The sequence below is a fragment of the Dendronephthya gigantea genome, unplaced genomic scaffold (assembly GCF_004324835.1).
Source record: "Dendronephthya gigantea isolate DGI-Jeju-01 unplaced genomic scaffold, DenGig_1.0 000000F, whole genome shotgun sequence".
Taxonomy (NCBI): Eukaryota; Metazoa; Cnidaria; class Anthozoa; order Malacalcyonacea; family Nephtheidae; genus Dendronephthya; species Dendronephthya gigantea.
Window position 1 is genome coordinate 4,129,767 of NW_021163010.1, and position 20,548 is coordinate 4,150,314.

General features: G+C 35.3%; 2 protein-coding genes across 2 annotated transcripts; one reads left to right on the forward strand and one right to left on the reverse strand.

Moving 5' to 3' along the window:
* The first annotated feature begins 14 nt into the window (after positions 1-14).
* LOC114516475 (probable C-mannosyltransferase DPY19L1) lies at positions 15-6,486 on the forward strand. Its single transcript, XM_028535968.1, has 26 exons — positions 15-264; positions 351-375; positions 473-560; positions 697-834; positions 1,068-1,188; positions 1,272-1,365; positions 1,459-1,516; positions 1,715-1,806; positions 1,959-2,031; positions 2,171-2,197; positions 2,458-2,535; positions 2,632-2,684; positions 2,764-2,797; positions 2,930-2,986; positions 3,108-3,188; positions 3,302-3,403; positions 3,510-3,581; positions 3,732-3,817; positions 3,911-3,941; positions 4,180-4,299; positions 4,403-4,504; positions 4,686-4,727; positions 4,798-4,828; positions 5,015-5,114; positions 5,543-5,668; positions 5,801-6,486. Exons 1-26 carry the CDS (start codon positions 96-98, stop codon positions 5,961-5,963), a joined length of 2,163 nt encoding a protein of 720 aa, XP_028391769.1. The 5' UTR covers positions 15-95; the 3' UTR covers positions 5,964-6,486.
* A 291-nt stretch (positions 6,487-6,777) lies between these two features.
* Positions 6,778-11,618, reverse strand: LOC114516485 (probable lysine-specific demethylase 4B). The gene is made up of 9 exons (XM_028535980.1): positions 11,303-11,618; positions 11,109-11,214; positions 10,932-11,007; positions 9,407-9,712; positions 8,869-8,918; positions 8,438-8,541; positions 7,979-8,116; positions 7,591-7,650; positions 6,778-7,302 (listed from the first exon to the last, which is right to left on the reverse strand). Exons 1-9 carry the CDS (start codon positions 11,423-11,425, stop codon positions 7,168-7,170), a joined length of 1,098 nt encoding a protein of 365 aa, XP_028391781.1. The 5' UTR covers positions 11,426-11,618; the 3' UTR covers positions 6,778-7,167.
* Positions 11,619-20,548: the final 8,930 nt, after the last annotated feature.

The window sequence follows — 20,548 nt, forward strand, 5'->3', positions numbered from 1 at the left end:
AATAATTACAACAAAAGAACAAAGGATGAAAGGATGACTGAACGAAGAGGATACAACTAACAAAATATCGATACAATAATAAAAGACTCGTTAATATGGGGAAGAAGAAACAAGATGCGCCAAGAAATAATCATGTATCCACGGTCCCGAAAAAAACAGCGAAGACGAAGTTGAAAAAAAAGGAATATGAGGAGAAAATATTGCAACCTTTTGGTAGTTTTGGAAATCATAGCAAAGCATATGTAGCCTTGGCGATTTTACTGGGTAGGTTATGTGTTGAGGCATGAGGCTGTAGTGATTCTAAAACGTTAAAAAAAAGATTGTTTAGATTTCTTAATATCTCTCTGTAGCTACATGTGCTGGAATCCTTCACAGGTGAAATTTTGTAATGAGCTCTATTTGATATTTTGATATTGCTTTAATTAAAACTCTATGTTTGTCCAATTATATTTTAATAAATGTTTATTTCTAGTGCGCATGTCTCTCGGATGTTTGAAAATGAACGGTTTTTCTCTCACCTTTCCACCTTGGAGAGGGAACTTTCATTCAGGACTGAAATGGTTTGTAACTGTGGAATAATTGCCATACAACTATAATTGAAAATTAATATGAGTGATTGAAATATTTTTAAGTTTACCCAAGCCTTTTTTGGTTTGTAAAGAATATGTTGTCTAAAATTTGTATTTTGTAATGCAGGGTCTCTACTATTCATACTACAAAACTATTGTTGAAGCACCAACCTTTTGGAGTGGTGTTCATGCCATCATGAACTGTAACATCACAGAATATCCTCAAACAACAAATACACTGAAGAGATTTAATTTATACCCAGAGGTGGGTTAGCTGTGTTGAAGCCATGACATTTGTTAGTTTAGCATGGTTATGTGCACAATTAGATATTGTTAAAAAAAAAAAATTGGTCGGTTACTCTCCTCACCTATGCACCTGTCACTAATGAATTTCTACCAATGATAACTATTTCTGGGCCCTTTACGCTGTGCTTAAATGCATACAATGCTGTTGGCTACTGTCTAGATTTTGCATTTTTTTTGCATTTTATCTTTCAGGTCCTTTTGGCTGCTGGGTATAGATTATATATTTGGGTAGCAAATACATTTGAGATTCAAACAAAAGTATGCTATCAAGTGAACAGAGGCTATAATCTACCACCTGTAGAGAGTTGTGAAGGTACTGTAATATGATTGATACTTTTGGATTGCCGTTGTATCACTGACACATTCATATCTTTGTGCCTTTTTACTTTTTACCAGGGATGGGTGAATTGTCATTCTTTTATGTGTATCCTATATTTTATCTCAGTGGAATTACAATGTTTTGTTTCTTTCTACTTTGTTTTTACTTGAGGTACATACACACATTGAGTGGTAGACCTGCAAATTTTTTTGTATATGTTTTCATTCAAGGATTATAACAATGATTTTGATATGTATTTTACAGCGGTAGCATTTGGGGAGGAATTATCGGAATCACTACATATTTTTACAACCATGGTGAGGTAATTGTAGCAATGATTTAAGTTAAAGCTGATGAGCAAGATTACATAGCCAGAACATCTAGCTGGCAAGCAATACAGCTATATATTAGCTACAAAAAACTCATGGTAACCAGATCATATAGGTTTTGGAGGTTTTCTCTTTGAAATGCTTCAAAAGGCAACTTACCTATTTCATCATTTTATCTTTCATATTATTAGGCAACACGCGTTATGTGGACGCCTCCTTTACGTGAAAGTTTCTCATTTCCACTGCTTGTTGTACAATTGTTGTCAGTAACCATTGTTCTTAAGTAAGCGTTTAACTTTCTGTCATAATAAGCATATTCTAAAATCAGGATGTTAAGGCTACACCATACGAGAACAAGTTCCAAGACAAAGCTGGCGTTGGCTGGTAGTTTAAATGCGCCTTTATTTACACACCATTGTCACATTGATTTTTTAGGCATCCTAAACCAAACTGGTATCATACCTGTTTAATACTTATTACTACCCTTGGTTTTATGTTGCCATGGCAGGTAAAACAATATGTAGTTCACTCAACAGTGTACCAAAAGCATTATTTTGTAGATCATTTGTTAGAATTGTAGTAGCTACGTATTTTAGCGTACGCTATTTCATCACACAAAAGTATATTTGTGTATTTTTTCTATTTAGTTTGCCCAGTTTGTTTTGCTAACACAGGTAAATAATAAAAGTTTGTAGTACGATATAGAAATGGTTAGAAAAAATGGCGATGATGCATCAAAATGAAACGAACGGCTGTTTTTAATTCTTGCAACTTGCATGCATTTTAGCCGGTTTGATCCCAGTACAGGCAAAGGTAACTACTATCGAGTAACGTTGACGAAAGAAACAACGTCGATTTCGTCTTATACCCCAAGTCCCGAGATTCATCTTGAATTGTAAGCGAATAGGTATATACTTAACTTTTTTCTATTTAGACATGCGCCCTTTTCGGTCTTTATGCACTAAGGTTTATAACAGCTAAGAAGATTTGCTGTATTTTGTACGGTCTCTTTGTAAGTTGAATCCTGTTTTACTGTAAATAATTCAAGTCAAGAATACAAAGTTAAAAAGAAAGCGCTGTATAAAAAAATTCTTCCTGAAATATTTAGATTGCTCATGTTGCAAACTACGTCTGTCAATTTGGAAATTCTATGTTACTCAGGTAAAGGATGAGATGATTTTGTCTGTCCAGTCTCGTCTTCTATTCAATTTTAATTTATCTAAGATTTCAATTATCCTAGTTCATTTTTCATGGCAGCTGTTATCTCAGTGTTGGTAAGTTGCCCTTCTGTTAACTTCTGTTGTTTGATGTTACGTAAAAGTGTTCGGAATTACGAAAAGTGTATTTCTAAAATGGATCCTAGAACTAGAAAAAGGAAATCCAACTCAATCCTATTTGTACTGTAGGTAATATCCAATTTGGAACTCTATATATTCAAATTACCAAATATCATTTTAATTTGGGTAAGAGTATATATTTATCTATATAGTCAATTATTTTTTGAATAATAGACTAGTCATAATAACTCGGTTCTATTAGTGTGTGTTTCTTGATTTTTCTTAATGTATGTTCTCATTTTTCAAGGCTGTGCAAGGCTCCGTATTTTTAGTTGGTACTTTTGGAATAAAGTTTCTAACAGCGAGGCTTCTTAATATCAAAGATGATGTGAGTTTTACACTTTAGTTTTTAGATCCACTTTCATACATGTTCACAACCTTGACAGGATCCCGAAGTAGTTGGTTGGTTTATGATCCCTTCAACGTCATTTTTCATCTTAGGCACATATTGTAGATATCCTGAAATCGAAGTTTACAAGTTATAAAGATTTCCATACCTTGTTATACACTTGTGCACCCGAATTTAATTTCATCGAAATAGAGGTACATTTCATTTCGCCTATCGAGCTCGCTCGGCCAAACCATGTTTGTTCATTCATCCATTGTTGTATAATTATATTTACCACTTCCACTTCAATACTTCTTTCAGACATTTTACAAGTTATCAAAGACTTTATTGTTACCTTGTGCTCTCCTTGGTGTTACAGCCATTCTTTTCAAGGTAAGGTACACTACCTAATAGTGAATAAATTATTCAGTCCTGATGCAAGCAAAAACCTTGAGATGAAAGACTATAATGGATATGTCCGATACAGGATGCTGCAGGCTTTATAAATAAGTGTTCTTTTTGCGTGGATATCTTATTTTTCAGATCATAAAATTTGAGATACATTACTGGTTGTTATCGAAAGATGACGAGACACCCAATGGTGCAGCAGATAATGAAGATGACGAGATGTATGTTTGATATGCCTTAGTAAAGTGTGGTGAAGTCCTTGTCATAATCACTAAGCTAATATCTATTTTGTTTTTGCTTTTTTTTCGGAACAGACCATTATCGAATCTAAAACCTTATGCTGAGGTATTTTATACTATAGAAGACCTTGCAACTTTTTATTGTATATTTTACGTAGTTCGGCATGGATGTAGATGCATATAGTATTGTATGTGCATGGTCTTGTATATTGTTGAACTATACCATAGTATGGATACACTACAACAGTATGTACATAACGGTATAATCCATGGTATGGTAAAGTGTTAGAGCATAGCATATATGGTATATTGTTATATAATTTAAATCTCTTACGCAATTATAGCATTTCTATCACGTACTTCAAGCATCCGCGTTCATCATCATTGCCATATTAATCATGCGTCTAAAATTGTTCGGAACACCTGCACTGTGCATCATGGCTTCCATGGTTGCCTCACGACAGGTAAGGAATGTGAAATGTGTGAGGATGACATTTTGAAAAATCGAATTCAATGTTCAAATGTTTCGTATTTGGTACATGTGATGACGCAAAAACATTTTTGCAGTATTTCAGCTTCGTTGGCAGTAAAACTCGGCATCAAGCAATCTTGGTTGTGATATTAGCAATGATGTCTGTGCAAGGAATTGCCAATTTAAGAATCCAGTTTGTATGTTGTCAAAAATTTTGACAGTTTTTAAACAACTTTTAAAACATTTCTCCTAGTGGGAAGTTTTCTCGTGAGTGCAGTTTCAACCTTCATTTATCACATGTCTCATGCAACATGCATCAAAATCAACTTGGGATATTCCTCTTACAACCTTACAAAGAAATGTATTATTTTTTTTAAGAACACGAGTGGAGAATACAACAATCCTCACTTGGAAGAACTGGTATATGCTTGCTTATTTTAGCGCATGCGTTACGGATTCTTTAACCTGAACATTAGATCTTTATATTTAGATCAGCTGGATAGAAACAAAGACGTCAAAATGTAAGTTCCATATACAAATTCAGTACAGATCCAGTTAAGTGTCTGACTCCCATATACGACTCTCCTGACATGTCTGAAGGATTAGGATTGTGGATAGGATTAGTATTAGGATTACTATGTATCATCGGATTATCGAATTGTTTCAAATCACTATATACATGCACTGATTGTTTGAAATTTCTTTAGTTCACGTATTTGCTGGTTCAATGCCGACAATGGCCACGGTCAAGTTGACTACAAAGAGACCAATCGTAAATCACCCGCATTATGAAGATGCTGGACTGAGGTGTTCAATTTATCATTATTCTGAAATTATGGACCCGATGCGAAATATAACTATCTTAAAAATTTACGAAATAACAACATATTCTCTAATTATATTCTTATATTTCTGCATAGCCATTAACAATCGAAATAATGAGTTTGTATAACTACACTATGTATTGTAGTACTACCCCTGCAAAGCTTTCGATCCATTAACCCGGGTTTTCATCAGTGAGTCAGTACAATATATGTACTTCATGGATGACACGAACAGAAAGCTTTGAAAGAAAACCGTGGGGTAGTTCTAACTGATAAGATATTACATTTTCTTCGTCTCTCTTCTCAACCTATTCTTTCAACTATCCAACTTCTTGTATATATATTTAAGAGTGCATAAGGAGTATTGTACGATTTCGTGTATGGCATAATCCTTCAAAACTACAATTTTAGAGAAAGAACAAAAAAGGTTTATCAGATGTACAGCAGAAAACCTTGTGAAGAGAGCTGGAAATCGTTGATAGATATGGGCGTGAATTACATTATTATTGAAAAAAATTGGTGTTTTGGCAGATCAAAGTGAGTTATCATACTAATTATTATACATATGAATATCAATAAAACTTGTCAAGCCCATGAATGGTACTCATATGAGTAAATCTCCAAGAGTATAGTTGTTATAAATTTTCTACTTATGTCTACTTATCTTAGGCAAGGATGCAGTATGCCAGACATATGGGACGTTGAAGATATTAAAAACAGAGGAAGACCAAGTTGTTGTAGTATATTATTTAAGAAAATAGAGGAAGGATCACATGTCAAACCTTTTCAGCTAGTATTTAGAAATGATGACTATACTGTATTCAGGACATGACAATGGCGATAGTTTACCCAGACATTGGAATAACATAAAATGATCTAAGTTAAAAAATTTAAATTATGTATTAAAACCAGTTTTAAGAGTTTTGGAGATATGTTTGATATGTGAATGAAAAATGTCATTGACCAGCAAAGCAATATGCCTTGTTGCCTTGGTCAAAACTGATCATCACTTAGAATTTTTATGCTTTCACATTTTCATAAATGAATTATTAAATTATACACATGCACATCCACTTCAATGTCTATGGTCTTTTTGTTTGGATTGGCTAAGCCAAATATACGATAGATTGTCTACTACGGTAGATTGTTTTATTTATGCTGAAGCAAAGTGCTTGGAATGAAAAAGTTGAAAATTTTAAGTATAAATACAATACTAATGTTTGCATTCCAATATCCCTAGCTTGACATATATAGGCACCCCTCGCTTTGTCCACTAAACGCTTCCTCCTTAGTTATAATGCATTGTGCTTATAGATGCTGGATAAGATGGTAACCACGGGCGTCCGGCCAGCAGCATACGCGGAACACCCGAAATTCTCATGATTTGGGAAATTTCAAAGAGAGGAGCGTTTTTAGATTTTCCATCTATGAATGCGCAAAGTCTTCGAATCTGGCCGTCATATAACTACTGGTGGTCCCCGGGTATAAAACCTCAATTTAGCAAATTATTATTTTCAACATGGAGTCCATGCAATAATTTTGCGCAAGGTTAGCCCGGTTAAAAGCAACCGAGCAAAGTTAGTTCCATTCAGTTTGCTAGTGAACACGGTTCCGACAAGGATTTGATATATTTCGAAAGAGAATGACCGTCTTGTCATGAATGTCCTCGTATATCAAAATTCAAGACAAAACTTTCCTTTCCACCAAGTTCTGTCATCCTTGCTATCGTGAACAATTTATGATCTTAAAAACAAAAAGTTTTCAGTTTTTCTCCCAGATAACGTCGAATTATATTGACCTTGTGAAAAATATTTACAATTTCTATGATAACATGTCAAATATAAATACATCGTGTGTTAAAATTTAAACACGTATAAATATTAGTCAACACTTGAGTACAAACATTAATGGATTAAAGGGTGTTCACAAGGTGTCACACAAATTGCATTGGTGAAAAATAAATTATAAAAATATACCCAAAAATAATTTAGTAATGTACAAGAATGGAAATGAAATCACAACTTTTGGATCAAATATCAACTTTTGAATTTGCCAGACTTTCTCATTTTCTTTGAGTACTTCTTTGCTATCTCAATCAATGGAACGTCATCTTCATTTGATGAATCCGAGTCACTCTTTCGACTTGCTTTGTACTCCGGCCATTGTTCTGGCTGAAATTCAAGGTTTACTTCAGTTTTGTAAATTCACAAATGGGGCTTTTCTACACAGAGGAATCTTGCAGCTATTAGCTATGTTCAGAATGTTTATTTATTCATAACTGCGACAAGTCTGGAACAATTTTTGAACACTCCAAACTTATTTCAAAGTAGTCACACAACAAATCGGGTAAAAAGATTATACGAAAACTAGGCAATGCCCATAGTTGGTTATTATCCACTATATTACTATAATTATATTGTTTCTATTATAATATATATCGATTATTATTTTCTATCTACCTGGTATTTCTTCACAAAAAAATCCATATCAATCTTCACGGAATCTGACTGGCAGTCACACTACACAACACAACATAACATGGCAGAGTTCGTGTTGCTATTTCGCTAAAAAGTTGGTCTTATGAAAAATGGTCAACCCGTACCCATTCGCTCACGAACACCCGCAACATCATTAAAAAATGTCAAAATCGGAAAAAGGAGACCAAATCGTTCATGAAAAAGCAATGTGTAAAACTAGTAGCATAGTTTCTGGAAGCGAACTGCACTTGAATTTTAACATATCGCAATATATACCCTAATCTTGGAACTAAACTAAAAATAGGAACCCCCTAAAATGCTGGAGTATCTTAAAAAACGACACACATGAGTTATGTTGCAGTGCACATACTTGCTGCGCTAGCTTGCCATAATCAATCCAACTTTCAAATGCAAAATTTGTCGATTCAGCACAATTGAAACCATGGTTAAAGCCAGAATGATACGCATACGGGAACGTAATCATAAACTGGCCCGCCTCGTGGACAACCTAGTGATTGTCAATGAAAAACTATTTTAGATAAATGCAGTAAGAAACAAAGTTTTTGACCTAATACCAATTTTCACCAGTTTATTACGAAAATATGCTGTATACTGTCGTATATTAGCTTTACCATACAGTCAGTTACATTTTACAACTAACTTGGGGCATTATACTGCACTCAGAATTAGACAATATCAATCTGGCATTTACAATACTTGACCCATGATGAAGGGTTGGGCTAATTTACAATCCAGTAAGATATTTTTATATATTTTTTATATTTAAAATTCGATGGTCGAAATAATATTTACGTTTTATACAGCTTACCTTGGTGAAAGGAATAGAATATCTCTTCAAGACTTGAGGTGACATCACCGTCATTTTGTGTCGAAGGAAGTTTGAACACGTGCCAGAACTGTCTGGGAAAAATCCTAAACAAATATAGCGTAAAATATTTGAAGTACTGTGAACAATAGATGGCCTATCTTAGTTCATCATAGAAAATTTGTTTGGGGTTTACGAGTTGTAGACCTAAAATACGTAGTTAAAATTGTAATATTGTGCGAAAATCCAAATTCCAAATGGATGCAGTTGAACTTTGTACTTCGAGGCCGTGACATCGAAATTGGAAGATACCTTGGATGTGAGTTAAAATATTCATCCGGGATTATGCTATTAGTTAGGGAGGAATTGAGGACTGCTTTCCACTGCTACTTTTCTTGGCTAGGCCAGTGTGCTATACAATAGTATGAACAAACCTGCAGCAAGCCTTTCAAGACGTTTACCATGTTCTGGCGGGATTACATACCTAAAATTACCAATGATCTTTAGAATTACAATACATTGTACACAGTATTGTAAATTAGCAACATATATGGTGTATTTAAACATTATTCAGTATTTAGATTTACAGTGCTAAACAATCTATATGTAGAGGCACACATTTGCATGAAATACATTTGAATAGCATTAGTTATTTTTTATGTGATTGTCATCCCCTTTTCTGTATATTGCAAACTACGTATATAAAACACACAGTTGTTTAGCAGTAAAATAAATAACAGTACTCTAATGCAGCCTCCTCCAAGTTAGGTTTGGTCAAGTTAGGAGAGAGATTTGACAAAAATGTACTTTTGATCATCATGACCATCAATTGGTCACATGATCACCAACACAAAGAGCAAACCCTGGTTTAAAACTATCTACAGCACACAGGCATGTTTTACATTTTTTGTCCATCGTGCTCTACCAACAATACGCAACTGAAGCAGGAGAATGTGTATGTTATACACCTACCAGGTCTTAGGTGCACCATAATGGATGTAATTTATGCTGAACAGATCCATATCCTCAGTATGCCAGGCGAATGTTGATTTCCACATTCCAAAGTAAAGATAAGGTGTATTCACTCCTGGAATTCTGATATTATATTCTTCGACTAAATCATTAAGGATGCTTGGTAAACAACCTATATTCCAGGCATGTACGTCATCATCAAATATTGAACCAGATACATCAGCTCCATATAGAGGTGTTTTATATGTAATATTCTTCCAATACTTTCTTTCAAGTTCTGTATGGTTTCCTTTTGGGGGTTGATACCTAAAAAACATATTATACAATGTATGTGAACCTTCTTTATCACTAACCTATTTATTCACTATTTTTACATTGTCTTCATTCACATCCTCAAGGGATGTTAATAGACATTTCTTATAATGAATGCAGAAAGTCTGATTTTACACAAAATTTAATTGGCTCCTCAAAACTATCACATGGTTGCCAAGTTTTTAAAAAAAATATCTGTGAGATTACAGTTTTTTCTTAATTTGGAGCAAGCATCATAGACATAGGTTTTTAGAAGGCTAGGGCACACAAAAAATTTCAAATTTAGGGTCCTGGAAATTTGATATTGTTTCGAAAAAACAATTTGCAGCAAAAAAATTTTATTTGAACTTTGACTAATTTTAATTTGAATCTGTGTACGGACTGATTTAAGATGTTATTATTAATTTCTTAACTTTTAAGGACAATACCCTAACAACAATAGACGAAATCTGCGAGATCTCAGACTGTCTTGATTTTCCGGCGTGAGATTGTTTTTTACGCAAATATACGTGAGTCTCACGCCTAATCCCTGAGACTTGGCAACTATGATATCAAGCCAATCAAACTTTGTGTTACATCAGACTTTCCACGTTTATGACGTCATATGAAAAAGGTCTATTGCAAACACCATTGTAATTTTTGCAAAAAAAGATAACCTAAATCCAATTTCTGTAATTTTTCAGGCTGTTTGTCTTGCAAGAAACTTGAAAATTGCACATTGGTTGATATTATAAGACTGTTAAGACCATTTACATTGGGCTGAAGACGTAAAGACATTTACATGAAGACCTATTGGCTAGAATTTGGTGATATGTCCGGCATTTTCAACTCAAAGTCGGCCTTTTTTTTTGTGAAATCATTTGTTCACCTTGTCAATGTTTATGCCCAAACGCTTTATGCATTAAACAATAGAGTATGGTTTTATCTGGGAAGACACAAGTTCATATTACAGTTCCACAATATTGTATTTTTTAGATACTGGTTACTATCAAAACGACAGAAGTAAAGGTGTTTGAATGACATTGTCTTTATATTTATACTAGATGTCTTTATATTTAGAGAATCCAAGAATAAACAAACATTACACCATATAAACACGATAGTAAAAAAATAAATCAGCTTAGTTCATACGAGGACTAAAAAAAGAGCGTTAAAATTTATTATCAGATTGCTATTGTAATTTGACATTGAGTAAAACGCCAATTTAAATTACCTTTCACTGTTCGCCAGTTTTTCAAATTCCTCCACAGTTGTGGCTTTCTTCAATATATTATATTGTTCATATAAACCTGAAATTTCAAGTAGAGTATATATAAAAACGAGTTTACAACCTATGCGACGACAAATAAACACCTAACGATTGAAAGTTTTAATTAACACTGCTGCTAACCTTGGCGACCTTGAAAGATTTGTGATATCGGCGCAGGGATACAAAATTCGCCGGTTTTGATGGTCGTGTAGTCCTTTCGTGCTTGCCATCCTTTGGGTGGTATTACCTACATCGCACAACGAATAAAATGTCAATTGGTTGCACTAAACATGCAGTACAATGTGTACATGACTGAGAACAAAGAGAAAATTCACCTTGGCAAGACCAGCATTCGCAGCATCGTGTCTTTCTATCTCCCTGATACAGCCTCCAAAATCTTGAAATTCATCGAGTGTTGGTTCAAAAACTTTCACGCCATCGACATCACGGAACTTCATAGTTACACAATAAGGCAGTACCGTTTGTAAACGACAAACAAACGTTGAGAAAAACGGGGAAAATACTCCTCAATCAACTGCAGCATTTGGCCTGCCATCTGGACTACAGGCAGCTCGCCAGAGAACAAAAGTGTTGCAGATAGGTAATTTCCTCCCCAGGAAACCACGCGCGATTTTGCGATTGATGCAGCCGTCAGTATTGTATTTTAAAATACGAGCAAAATAACCAATTTGTATTATCGATACTAACAAAGTGAACTAAATTTTATTGCATCTTTAAACATTGTTCGGTAATATTTAATTTCAGTGTCTATATTAATCTACTGTCGTTTGGCTCTCGAATGCACTCACGAGCAGACATAATTTCCGATGTTTTGAGGCTTTTAAGAACTTGGTTCCGGTATCTTTCATCATTTCGTCATTGACATTGCCATTTGCAACCTACGTAAAACTTTGTGGTTTTCGGACCCTTGAAATTTTCGCAAGTCCCAACTAGTTTTTTGTATGGCTAGTTTAGCATAAAACACCAATACCGGACAAATAACGAAGGGCAAAGAAAACAGCGGCGGGAATCCAAATACTGAAGTAGTGCACTATGTTATCAGACACCACACCAGTCACCAGTGCAGTGGACAGTGTCAGACTCAACTCTAAATAGGCGAAAGGCGTGTTTTACAACATGCCCAGGATTTATGCCTGCATTCCCATGGTTTCTCTGACGTCATGAAAGTTGTTGTTTCAGGCTCTTTCTCCTTTTAAGTTTAGCCATGCTCGTCGCTCTGAAGTCGATGAGATTCTGCTGAATTTTCTTGGTTGTTGTACCAAATACTAGTCTAGACTCACTCTAAAGTAGAGTCGTTCTAGTTTCAAGTATATATTCTTTTAGTTAAATTATCCAATTCATCCAGACCTTAATATTAACATCTATTTACTGATATATATTAATATATATATATATATATATATATATATATATATATATCAACAAATTACAATCTTAAAATTTTTTAAAATTTTATTTCGCTACACTGTGTTTCACGTACTTCTACCGTGTACGATCATCAGGCGATTACTTACGTGTACGATCATCAGGCGATTACTATATATATATATATATATATATATAATATATATTATATATTATATATATATATATATATATATATATATATATATATATATATATATATATATATATATATATATATATATATATATATATACCCCGACAAATTTTAGGCGTAATCGTGAGCACAGAAAATCAAACTTTCACCATATGTAAATGAACATTTGCTGAAGTTCGGGTTCAGGCCCTTTAGCTCAAATTGTGTACGCGCAATATGCCGGAAAGACGCGTGTGCGTCAAGCACCAGATTGTTTTGCTTTGAATCCACTACGATATCTGGTCCAAAGCCAGCCAAAAAAAAGAAGGATAATGCGTTATATGACATTGAGGTACAAAAAGTCGACAAAGACATAAATCTAGTGCGTATTCACAACAAAGGCAGGCTATAGTAGCAGCGGAATCTTGCCGCTTAGTCTCACGCGTCGACGAATAAATTATATACCCCTATTAACACAACGATAAACCGAAATAACAAAGATCTATTGGGAATTTTGATGTGAATTGATAAAAAATATTCAAGTCATTTAAAAATATTCATAATTTTATACACTTACATGCTAACGTGATATGCTAAGGCCGGCAACGTCTCATGCATGGGCATAATTCATAGTTTCCAGCCTGAGCTACATCTATGGCAATGCTGGATATCAACAGCAAACTAAATACCAACTTTAGTAAATTGACTCGCATTTTGACAGGCCTAAAATGCCTCGAATCACGACGAATTTCGTATCAAAATGTAGCTTTTCTTTCGAGCTATTCAAATTTGGTGGTAACTACCGCGCAGAGCATGCGTATTTCGAACTATGGCTCAATCCCCCAACCCATTGACGCGCGCACTGTACAAAGTCCTAATAAAATATCGCTTCACAGTCTCATTTCAACTCGAAAATGACGAGCGGTAATTACGTCTATTCACCACGAGAAGTAATTCAAAATAAAGCTTATATGACTAATTTTCATATATCTCGGGAAGTTTTTTCCAACTTGTTCACACAAAGAGCAAGAAGCAAAAAACCGCAAAATTTACCGACATTTCGCAGCTAATTCGGTGAAATATGAGCCTCACAAAATGGGTATTAGGCATTTGTATTAATTAAGTTTGATATGTAGTATATGCCAACCTAATTGATATCTTAATGTTATTTGGTTGTTACTTGTTGCTACAGTGACGGCAAGGAGTCGATGTTAAATAGTCTAAATTTATCTTTGTCTTTTGTGCGGGAATGCGCGTCAGGCTTTACTGACCGTAGAGATGTACTGATGACACTCTTTTGAATCAGCCACTTGTCGTGGTAGCGAAAAGCAACGACGAAGTGGAAACAATAAGCTAAACTGTTACGTCAAACATCAGGAATGGGTGCGATCATTATAGGGGAAGTGGATGTGGCCTTGGTGTGGTCCTAACGCCTATATACCATATGCTATATGTGGTTATGTGTTTGCGTGCGGAATTATACTCATTCTTTCTCTTCCTTTGTGATTGCTCTCTTTTGTCTCCAACAAATTCGTTTAGGAACAAGATATATAACTTTCATGTGCTATGCTAGTGTTTGCGATTTTATGTTCTATATGTGACCTGAGCATATTAGACGTTTAATTGTCTCTTTTAACAGAGTATAGTCCCTCGCATTGCCGTTTGATTTTTCTTTATGACTGAATACTTTCCAATGTCCGTCGCTTTTTGTCAAAGAGCACATAATAATGGCCTGAGAGTCAGCAGCTTCCTTCATTTCATCACTGCATAATTGTTGCGTTGGCTTCTTCTGATCAAAAAATTTAAGGCTTGGATTTTTAAATTTCGAGATGTTGGGTGAATTATAAGAACTCAATGTAAACACTACTTTATCAATCTCTTGGGAAAGCGACTTGATTGATACATTTATCCTATGGTGTCCGGTTTTGTTGCTTTTATCAATTATATCACCCGTATGTTTAATTTTACCATATTTGCTATCGCGTTCTTTATAGTCAATACATTCCTTGAAATTTTCACCCTCGAAAAGAAAGACTGTGGCATCCAAATAGTCTTCGCCGGCTACAGGAAAACCCCAAGAAAGCATAAAAATAACATTGTCAAGCTCGGCTGGTACTTCGAAAAGGCAAACCAAAAGGCGTATTGTGCTATTGGGTTCAACTTTGTTGTCTGCGAGCGTCAGTTTTTTACCATTGAGTATTGTCTATAAAAAAGCCTCCAGTTAGCCACTAGACATATATCATTTACAAGCGATGATAGTTATGTAGGATCGATTTTATTCGTAAAACATAGCCGGACATCACTATCATCAGTTACAAGTTGTTTCATGTGTTAAGAATAAAAAGTTTGTTTTTGGCAAAATATAAAAACACCAGATAGGGTTTCTATTAGGGGTTAGAGACTGTTGTGAGTGTTTTGTTCACAAATAAACGCACGCGCTGACCATACAATGAACGAGAAATTTCAATATAGCACGAGGCCGTGAAATTTGAAATTTATATTGAAATTTCGAATTCATTGTATGGTCAGTAAGTGCCTTTATTTGTAAACAAAACACGAACATAAAGTCTCTAACACTTTTAACATATATAATCTGAGTTCATTGATTGCTACATTGAAGATCTAAACTTCGTTGCAGGCTGTCATTTTTGAATAAACCATGATTTTAATGGGTTATGATTGCGAATAAACCACGATTTTCAATAACATAAATTATTATTCCCATCTCACTGTTCCCATCAATCCCATGATCTGTCGCCAGAGAAACCACGTGATTGATTTTGACCAATCGCGTGAGTAGATTTAGGCCAATACACGAAGATTATATTAATATGGAATAATATCAAGAATAATATTAAGATGGAATAATATCACAGGCCTGGCCAACGTGAATATTTTTTGCAGTTGTGTACTTTACCTTCAATTGGACACCGCTATACAGTAACATCTGCTGTTCACAGGGTATATGCATTTCCCTCTCCACCTTTTCTTCGAGAGCTTTGATAGTCAAATTTGGTTGGTACATCTCGTTTATACATTCTCCTGCAAGATTTGTCACCTTTATGAATGACTCGCTACCAGGCCCGGCTTGCGAAATGACATTTTGAACTTTCGGAAACAAAAATTCCAAAGCATTCATGTACTCCACGTAGCGATGACTGCCTATCTCAACTTTCGATTCACACTGAGAGCATGAGTTGGACTGTCGGATTTCGTTAGTCACGCACTGAAAAAAAACTTTATGTCAATTAATGGTTATCGTATTTAGTGTATTTATAGTTATATATATTGATGCTACAATCCCGCACAGACTTTGGCTCAGTCTGTATGAACTGATGATCATTTATGATGTCTGCTTGACAAATAAAACCGTATTTTCTCTATTTGATACTTACCTCAAGGCAGTGTAGAAGAGCGTGTTCACAACTCTCGCTGGGAGCATAGTACGGGAATTCTTCGGACAATTTATCCTCCTTACAACGATGACACTTCATCGTAGATTATGTAATTATAGTCAATACTGCTTGCAACGAACTTTACATGAATAAATGAATGCTTTTCATACTTTCGATTTCCAGATCAGCATTTACTCAGCATGATTTCTCACATGAAGAACAGGTTCACAAAACCGAAACAAATAAAAAAATGCATACTAAGATTCCAGCTAGTCTGCTGTCTGTTCTTAGCATTCACATGCACAAACAAATTGCTAATACTAGAAAACCATGCGGTGAAGCCAATCATAAGTTTTATCCATAGCAGGGTGTTGGCCACAATAGTAAAGGCCAATTAACAGCCTACACATCTGTATGTATGTTTTTCTTCTTTTCTTCATGGGTTAATATTGACGAAAATATTCAAAATCAAATGGGTTAAGTTGCTATGGCTTGTGGAGACGTTCCTTCCAAAAAAGGGTGAGTACGATTGAGGCGAATACAGCCATTTGATACATTCGTCAGCTGACGTTGATATACAAATAAATCATTACTCATATTTTTTTTTCATTTTCGTCAATTTTGCGTCAAGAGAATCTTATTCGTCAGAGTGTTTTCTGAACAATGTAAACGTTGTAAGTTGTAGAAGTTTGCGGGTTGAAATATTCTTGTTAAAGTCTTGGTTTGCCTCTCTTTCGTCCATGGTGATATGCACATTAACTGAACTTGATATTGCGGTTTGTGCAGGTACCTAGACGTGCATGTAAATTATGACGGAACCGAAAAACTTGTTCGTTGGTTTGGAATTAGACAGAACCGACTCCCAATGGAATTGACTGGAATTTGTTCGGATCAAACATTTTTCTCATTGTGCCATCGTTTAAAAATAATTTGAATACACAATTTGGCAGTTTATGCATGAAATTATGGTTCCAGACTCTTCGGACTCAGCGGGAAAGCTCGTGAAAATCTCTGGCATGCACAATGGCAATCAAATGCTTCCACACGTTTTACAAAACTCTGCAGCAATCGAACATTTTTTACATACGTCTGGTGAAACTGGGATGCATTTCCTGCTCTATACCCTCCCGAATGTCTCAATTACTTTCGTTTTTAATATGGTATATGTTTTCGTTCCTTTCTGTCAACCTACCATCTACATTGTATACAGCAAACTGAATGAATTATCTATATGCATGATTGTTGCTACAATCCTATATAGCTACAGACTTTCTTACATAAGATTATACTGTAGACAAATAAATAGAACTGCGGCATCTTTGCCTAGCTTAAAATGTGGTATAACAACTAGTAACCCAGGATATGTAAAAACACTTCTCGACGTTTCGCAGTTGTTATATCACATTTGATACGAAGTTGCTTAAATCTAAAGACGCTGCCACGCTGCTCCTTGGTTATATTGGAACGTGTCGTCATCCTTGCTATTTCATATAATACTTATACTTTCAGACACAACTTCGCTCAGAGCATAGTTATTATGAAATGTTTCGCAAATATCTTTCTTGCAACGATAGCACTTCATTGTAGATTTATGTTTACGACGAACTTTAAACGATGCTTTTCGTACTTTCGATTTCGAGATCAGCATTTACTCTGCATGATTTCTCACATGAGAAGCAGGTTTATCAACAAGATTAAAGTCGAAACAAATAAAAGTATACATTCTTATAGTTATAGATTCTAGCTAGGCACAGATTTCGGTAACAACGTTAGACATTCTTCACATGCATGTGTATAATATATCTGCGTTAAATAATAAGTTTGGAAAATTCTTAGCCGATTCACATGCATGCACAAAGAAATTGCTAATGCTAGAAAAACCATACGGTGAAGGCAATCATATATAAGTTTTATGTATAGCAGGGTGTTGGCGCAATTAATATCTTAAGTAAAATCAATGGCCTACATATCTGCGTGTATGTTTTTTCGATTTTTTGGTGGTGGATTACAACAATTCTACATCAAAATGCATGGGTTAAGTTACTACTTACTATGGCTTGTGGAGACGTTCTTTCCAAAAAAGGGTGGGTACGAGTGAGGGGAATACTGCCATTTGATACCTTCGTCAGCTGACGTTGAAATACAGATAAATCATTACTCAGTATTTTTTCTCATTTTCCTCAATTTTGGGTCATGAGAATCTTATCTGTGAGAGTGTTTTCTAAAAATGCAAGTTGTTGACGATTGCTGGTTGAAATATCTCGTCTGAACCAAATTTACCGCTATAAGGACAGCTAAATATATGTTTTTTATATATAGACTCGGTGCTAGCATGGATTCAAAAGATGCTGAGAAGAAAAGCGAGGATGAGAAACTCGAGGTATATCCTTTTCACCAATCTGTCAGGGAGGTTGTCAGTGGCGTTGCCTTGGGGAGGGGGGAGTTCTACACCCCAGTTTTGGCAAGGTTGTCGGTTAAACGCGACGTCAGTCGACGGTCGGTAGTATAAGTATAATTTTGCTCAACTTTGTTAGTTGCTTGCAATAAATTGACAAGTCGTTTCACTCTGTTGATGCATATTCTAAAGTGATAAAATAGATTCTCAAAGTTTTGCATGTAATTCACAATCAATTATGAACCGCACTTCTAATGTTATGCGTATAACCTCAAGCTTTTTAGTCCCAAATTTCTACCGTGAAATTAGACTAAAACATTGGTCCGAAATCAAGTATGTTGTAGATAAATGAACTTTGGTATAATCAATTTATACACCTTTTTGAATTTTGTAGACTACATTTTACCTGTACACTCATAACACTGCAAAATCTGCGTCGATAACAATTATAGACGACAAGAAAACAACAAAGCAAATGACCAAAATATATTCGCGAAAAGATGAAGAAGGATGTCTATGGGAAGCGAAAATTACTTTCGAAGGTTATTCTGCCGCAAACCAGTTTGAGTACTATTACACGCTAGATAGAAAGTGGAAAGGTCCAAAAGCAATGCTAGAGCGTCGTACGACTAAACAAGGATCGACCAACTACGACAATTTTCATGAACAGAATGATTCATCAAGACACGAAACTATTTTTTACAGCAAGTGGTTTCTAGAGAAGTTAAATGAACAGAATTTCAATGAATGTATTCAAGCGATCAAGAGAATGAACTTTAATTTCCCTGCGAATAGCTCGAAATATTTAAAAATGTTTGTTTCTTGGATTTGTGGACAAAAAACAAAGGACTGCATTTCAAAATGCTTGTACCTGGGAGTCCTTCTAGCTCTAGTAAGTGAAAACAACATCTTTGATTGGCAAAAGAAAACTGACGAGCAGCTATCAGTTCCGTTTGCCGACAATTTTCTTTACGTTCTGCGATCGCACGAGACAGAGATTCGCTCATTGTGTGACAATGAAAACAACCTGGTACACTATCTAAGAAAACTAGCACCGAAATTGGTGCACGCGAGTAGCTTTGCCAAATGGCTGTCGTATGCCTCATCGTTTTATCCTTACTTTGGTGTGAAAGAGATATTAGCAAACAATGATAAGTTTAATCAGGATCAAGTTTACCCAAAAGGGAAATACGAGGAGCTAACAGAATTTTTGACACGTTTTATGACTGCTGATCGTCAGGAGAAATTGCAAGGTGCCTTCCTTCAAATACTCGAAAGAATCTTGGTCGAAGCACCAGACATCGACGCTGTTGTTGTGTTGTACCAAAGTAACGAATTTTTAAACTTGTTTCGTGACACCGGAGAACAAATTCAGTTATTTGAAAACGTGCTGAAGAAAAAGGCTAAAAAAATCCTAATAAGTAACAAGGGAGAACTTTCAATAGCGCTTGCAGAGATTTCCAAAATACCTGAAAAAATGCATAAGAGGTCAATTAATGTATTTTTGTTCTTACTTCTGGAATTTATCGACTTTCCTTCCAGCTTCTCCCCTCGTGAGAAGGAAGAGAATGCTTCCGAATTTTGCAAAGTACTTTGTCGTGTGGACCTCTTCTCTATTAAAGAAATCATATCTGTCCTCCACGCTTTGGTTAAGTCCAATCAGCATCACTGTCATGAGATGTTTTTGTTTCTCGTGAAACGCCAATTTTACCAAACTTGGTGGGAAAAGTTAGGTAAAATTCAACATGTGTCTATCTTATCCAAATGGTTGACTGCTGATCTTACTGATAAATCATCTAAATCGTCACATTGTAAACCTCGCGACTTATTCGAACGAGCAGAAATATTAAAAGCGTCGAACCTGTTCTCCGATGATATAATTCAAGAGGCATGTTTCCAAGGATCCGCAAAAAAGATGGATAACATCACACTGAAATCAATTCTCAATGCTTTAGCCATAGTAGAGAAGTCACCCCCCTGCCTTCAAGAATGCTACAAGAAGATATTTGCTTCCGCGCTCAAAAAGGCCACGGTAAAGGACATTGTTTCTTGTTGTAAAAAGAAGTGTTGGTTCACAGATAACTCGCCTAGCCCAACGCAGATAATTTCGGGGTACGTATGAGAATACGAGTAATAACGTATAAACATGCAGTAAATATATTTGTCCAATAATGGTTATGGTGTATTCCACCGAAGTCGTAGAATTCAACAAAGTTTGGGAAACAAAAAA

Excerpts from the sequence above, each read along its gene's own strand:
- LOC114516475 (XM_028535968.1), top strand. The coding sequence starts at position 96 with ATGGGGAAGAAGAAACAAGATGCGCCAAGAAATAATCATGTATCCACG. Across the intron at positions 376-472 it reads TGTGCTGGAATCCTTCACAG|TGCGCATGTCTCTCGGATGT; the intron begins GTGAAATTTTGT and ends GTTTATTTCTAG. Across the intron at positions 2,032-2,170 it reads GTTTTATGTTGCCATGGCAG|TTTGCCCAGTTTGTTTTGCT; the intron begins GTAAAACAATAT and ends TTTTCTATTTAG.
- LOC114516485 (XM_028535980.1), bottom strand. The coding sequence starts at position 11,425 with ATGAAGTTCCGTGATGTCGATGGCGTGAAAGTTTTTGAACCAACACTC. Across the intron at positions 8,117-8,437 it reads ATTCTATTCCTTTCACCAAG|GTTGTCCACGAGGCGGGCCA; the intron begins GTAAGCTGTATA and ends GACAATCACTAG. Across the intron at positions 7,303-7,590 it reads TTTTTGTGAAGAAATACCAG|CCAGAACAATGGCCGGAGTA; the intron begins GTAGATAGAAAA and ends CTTGAATTTCAG.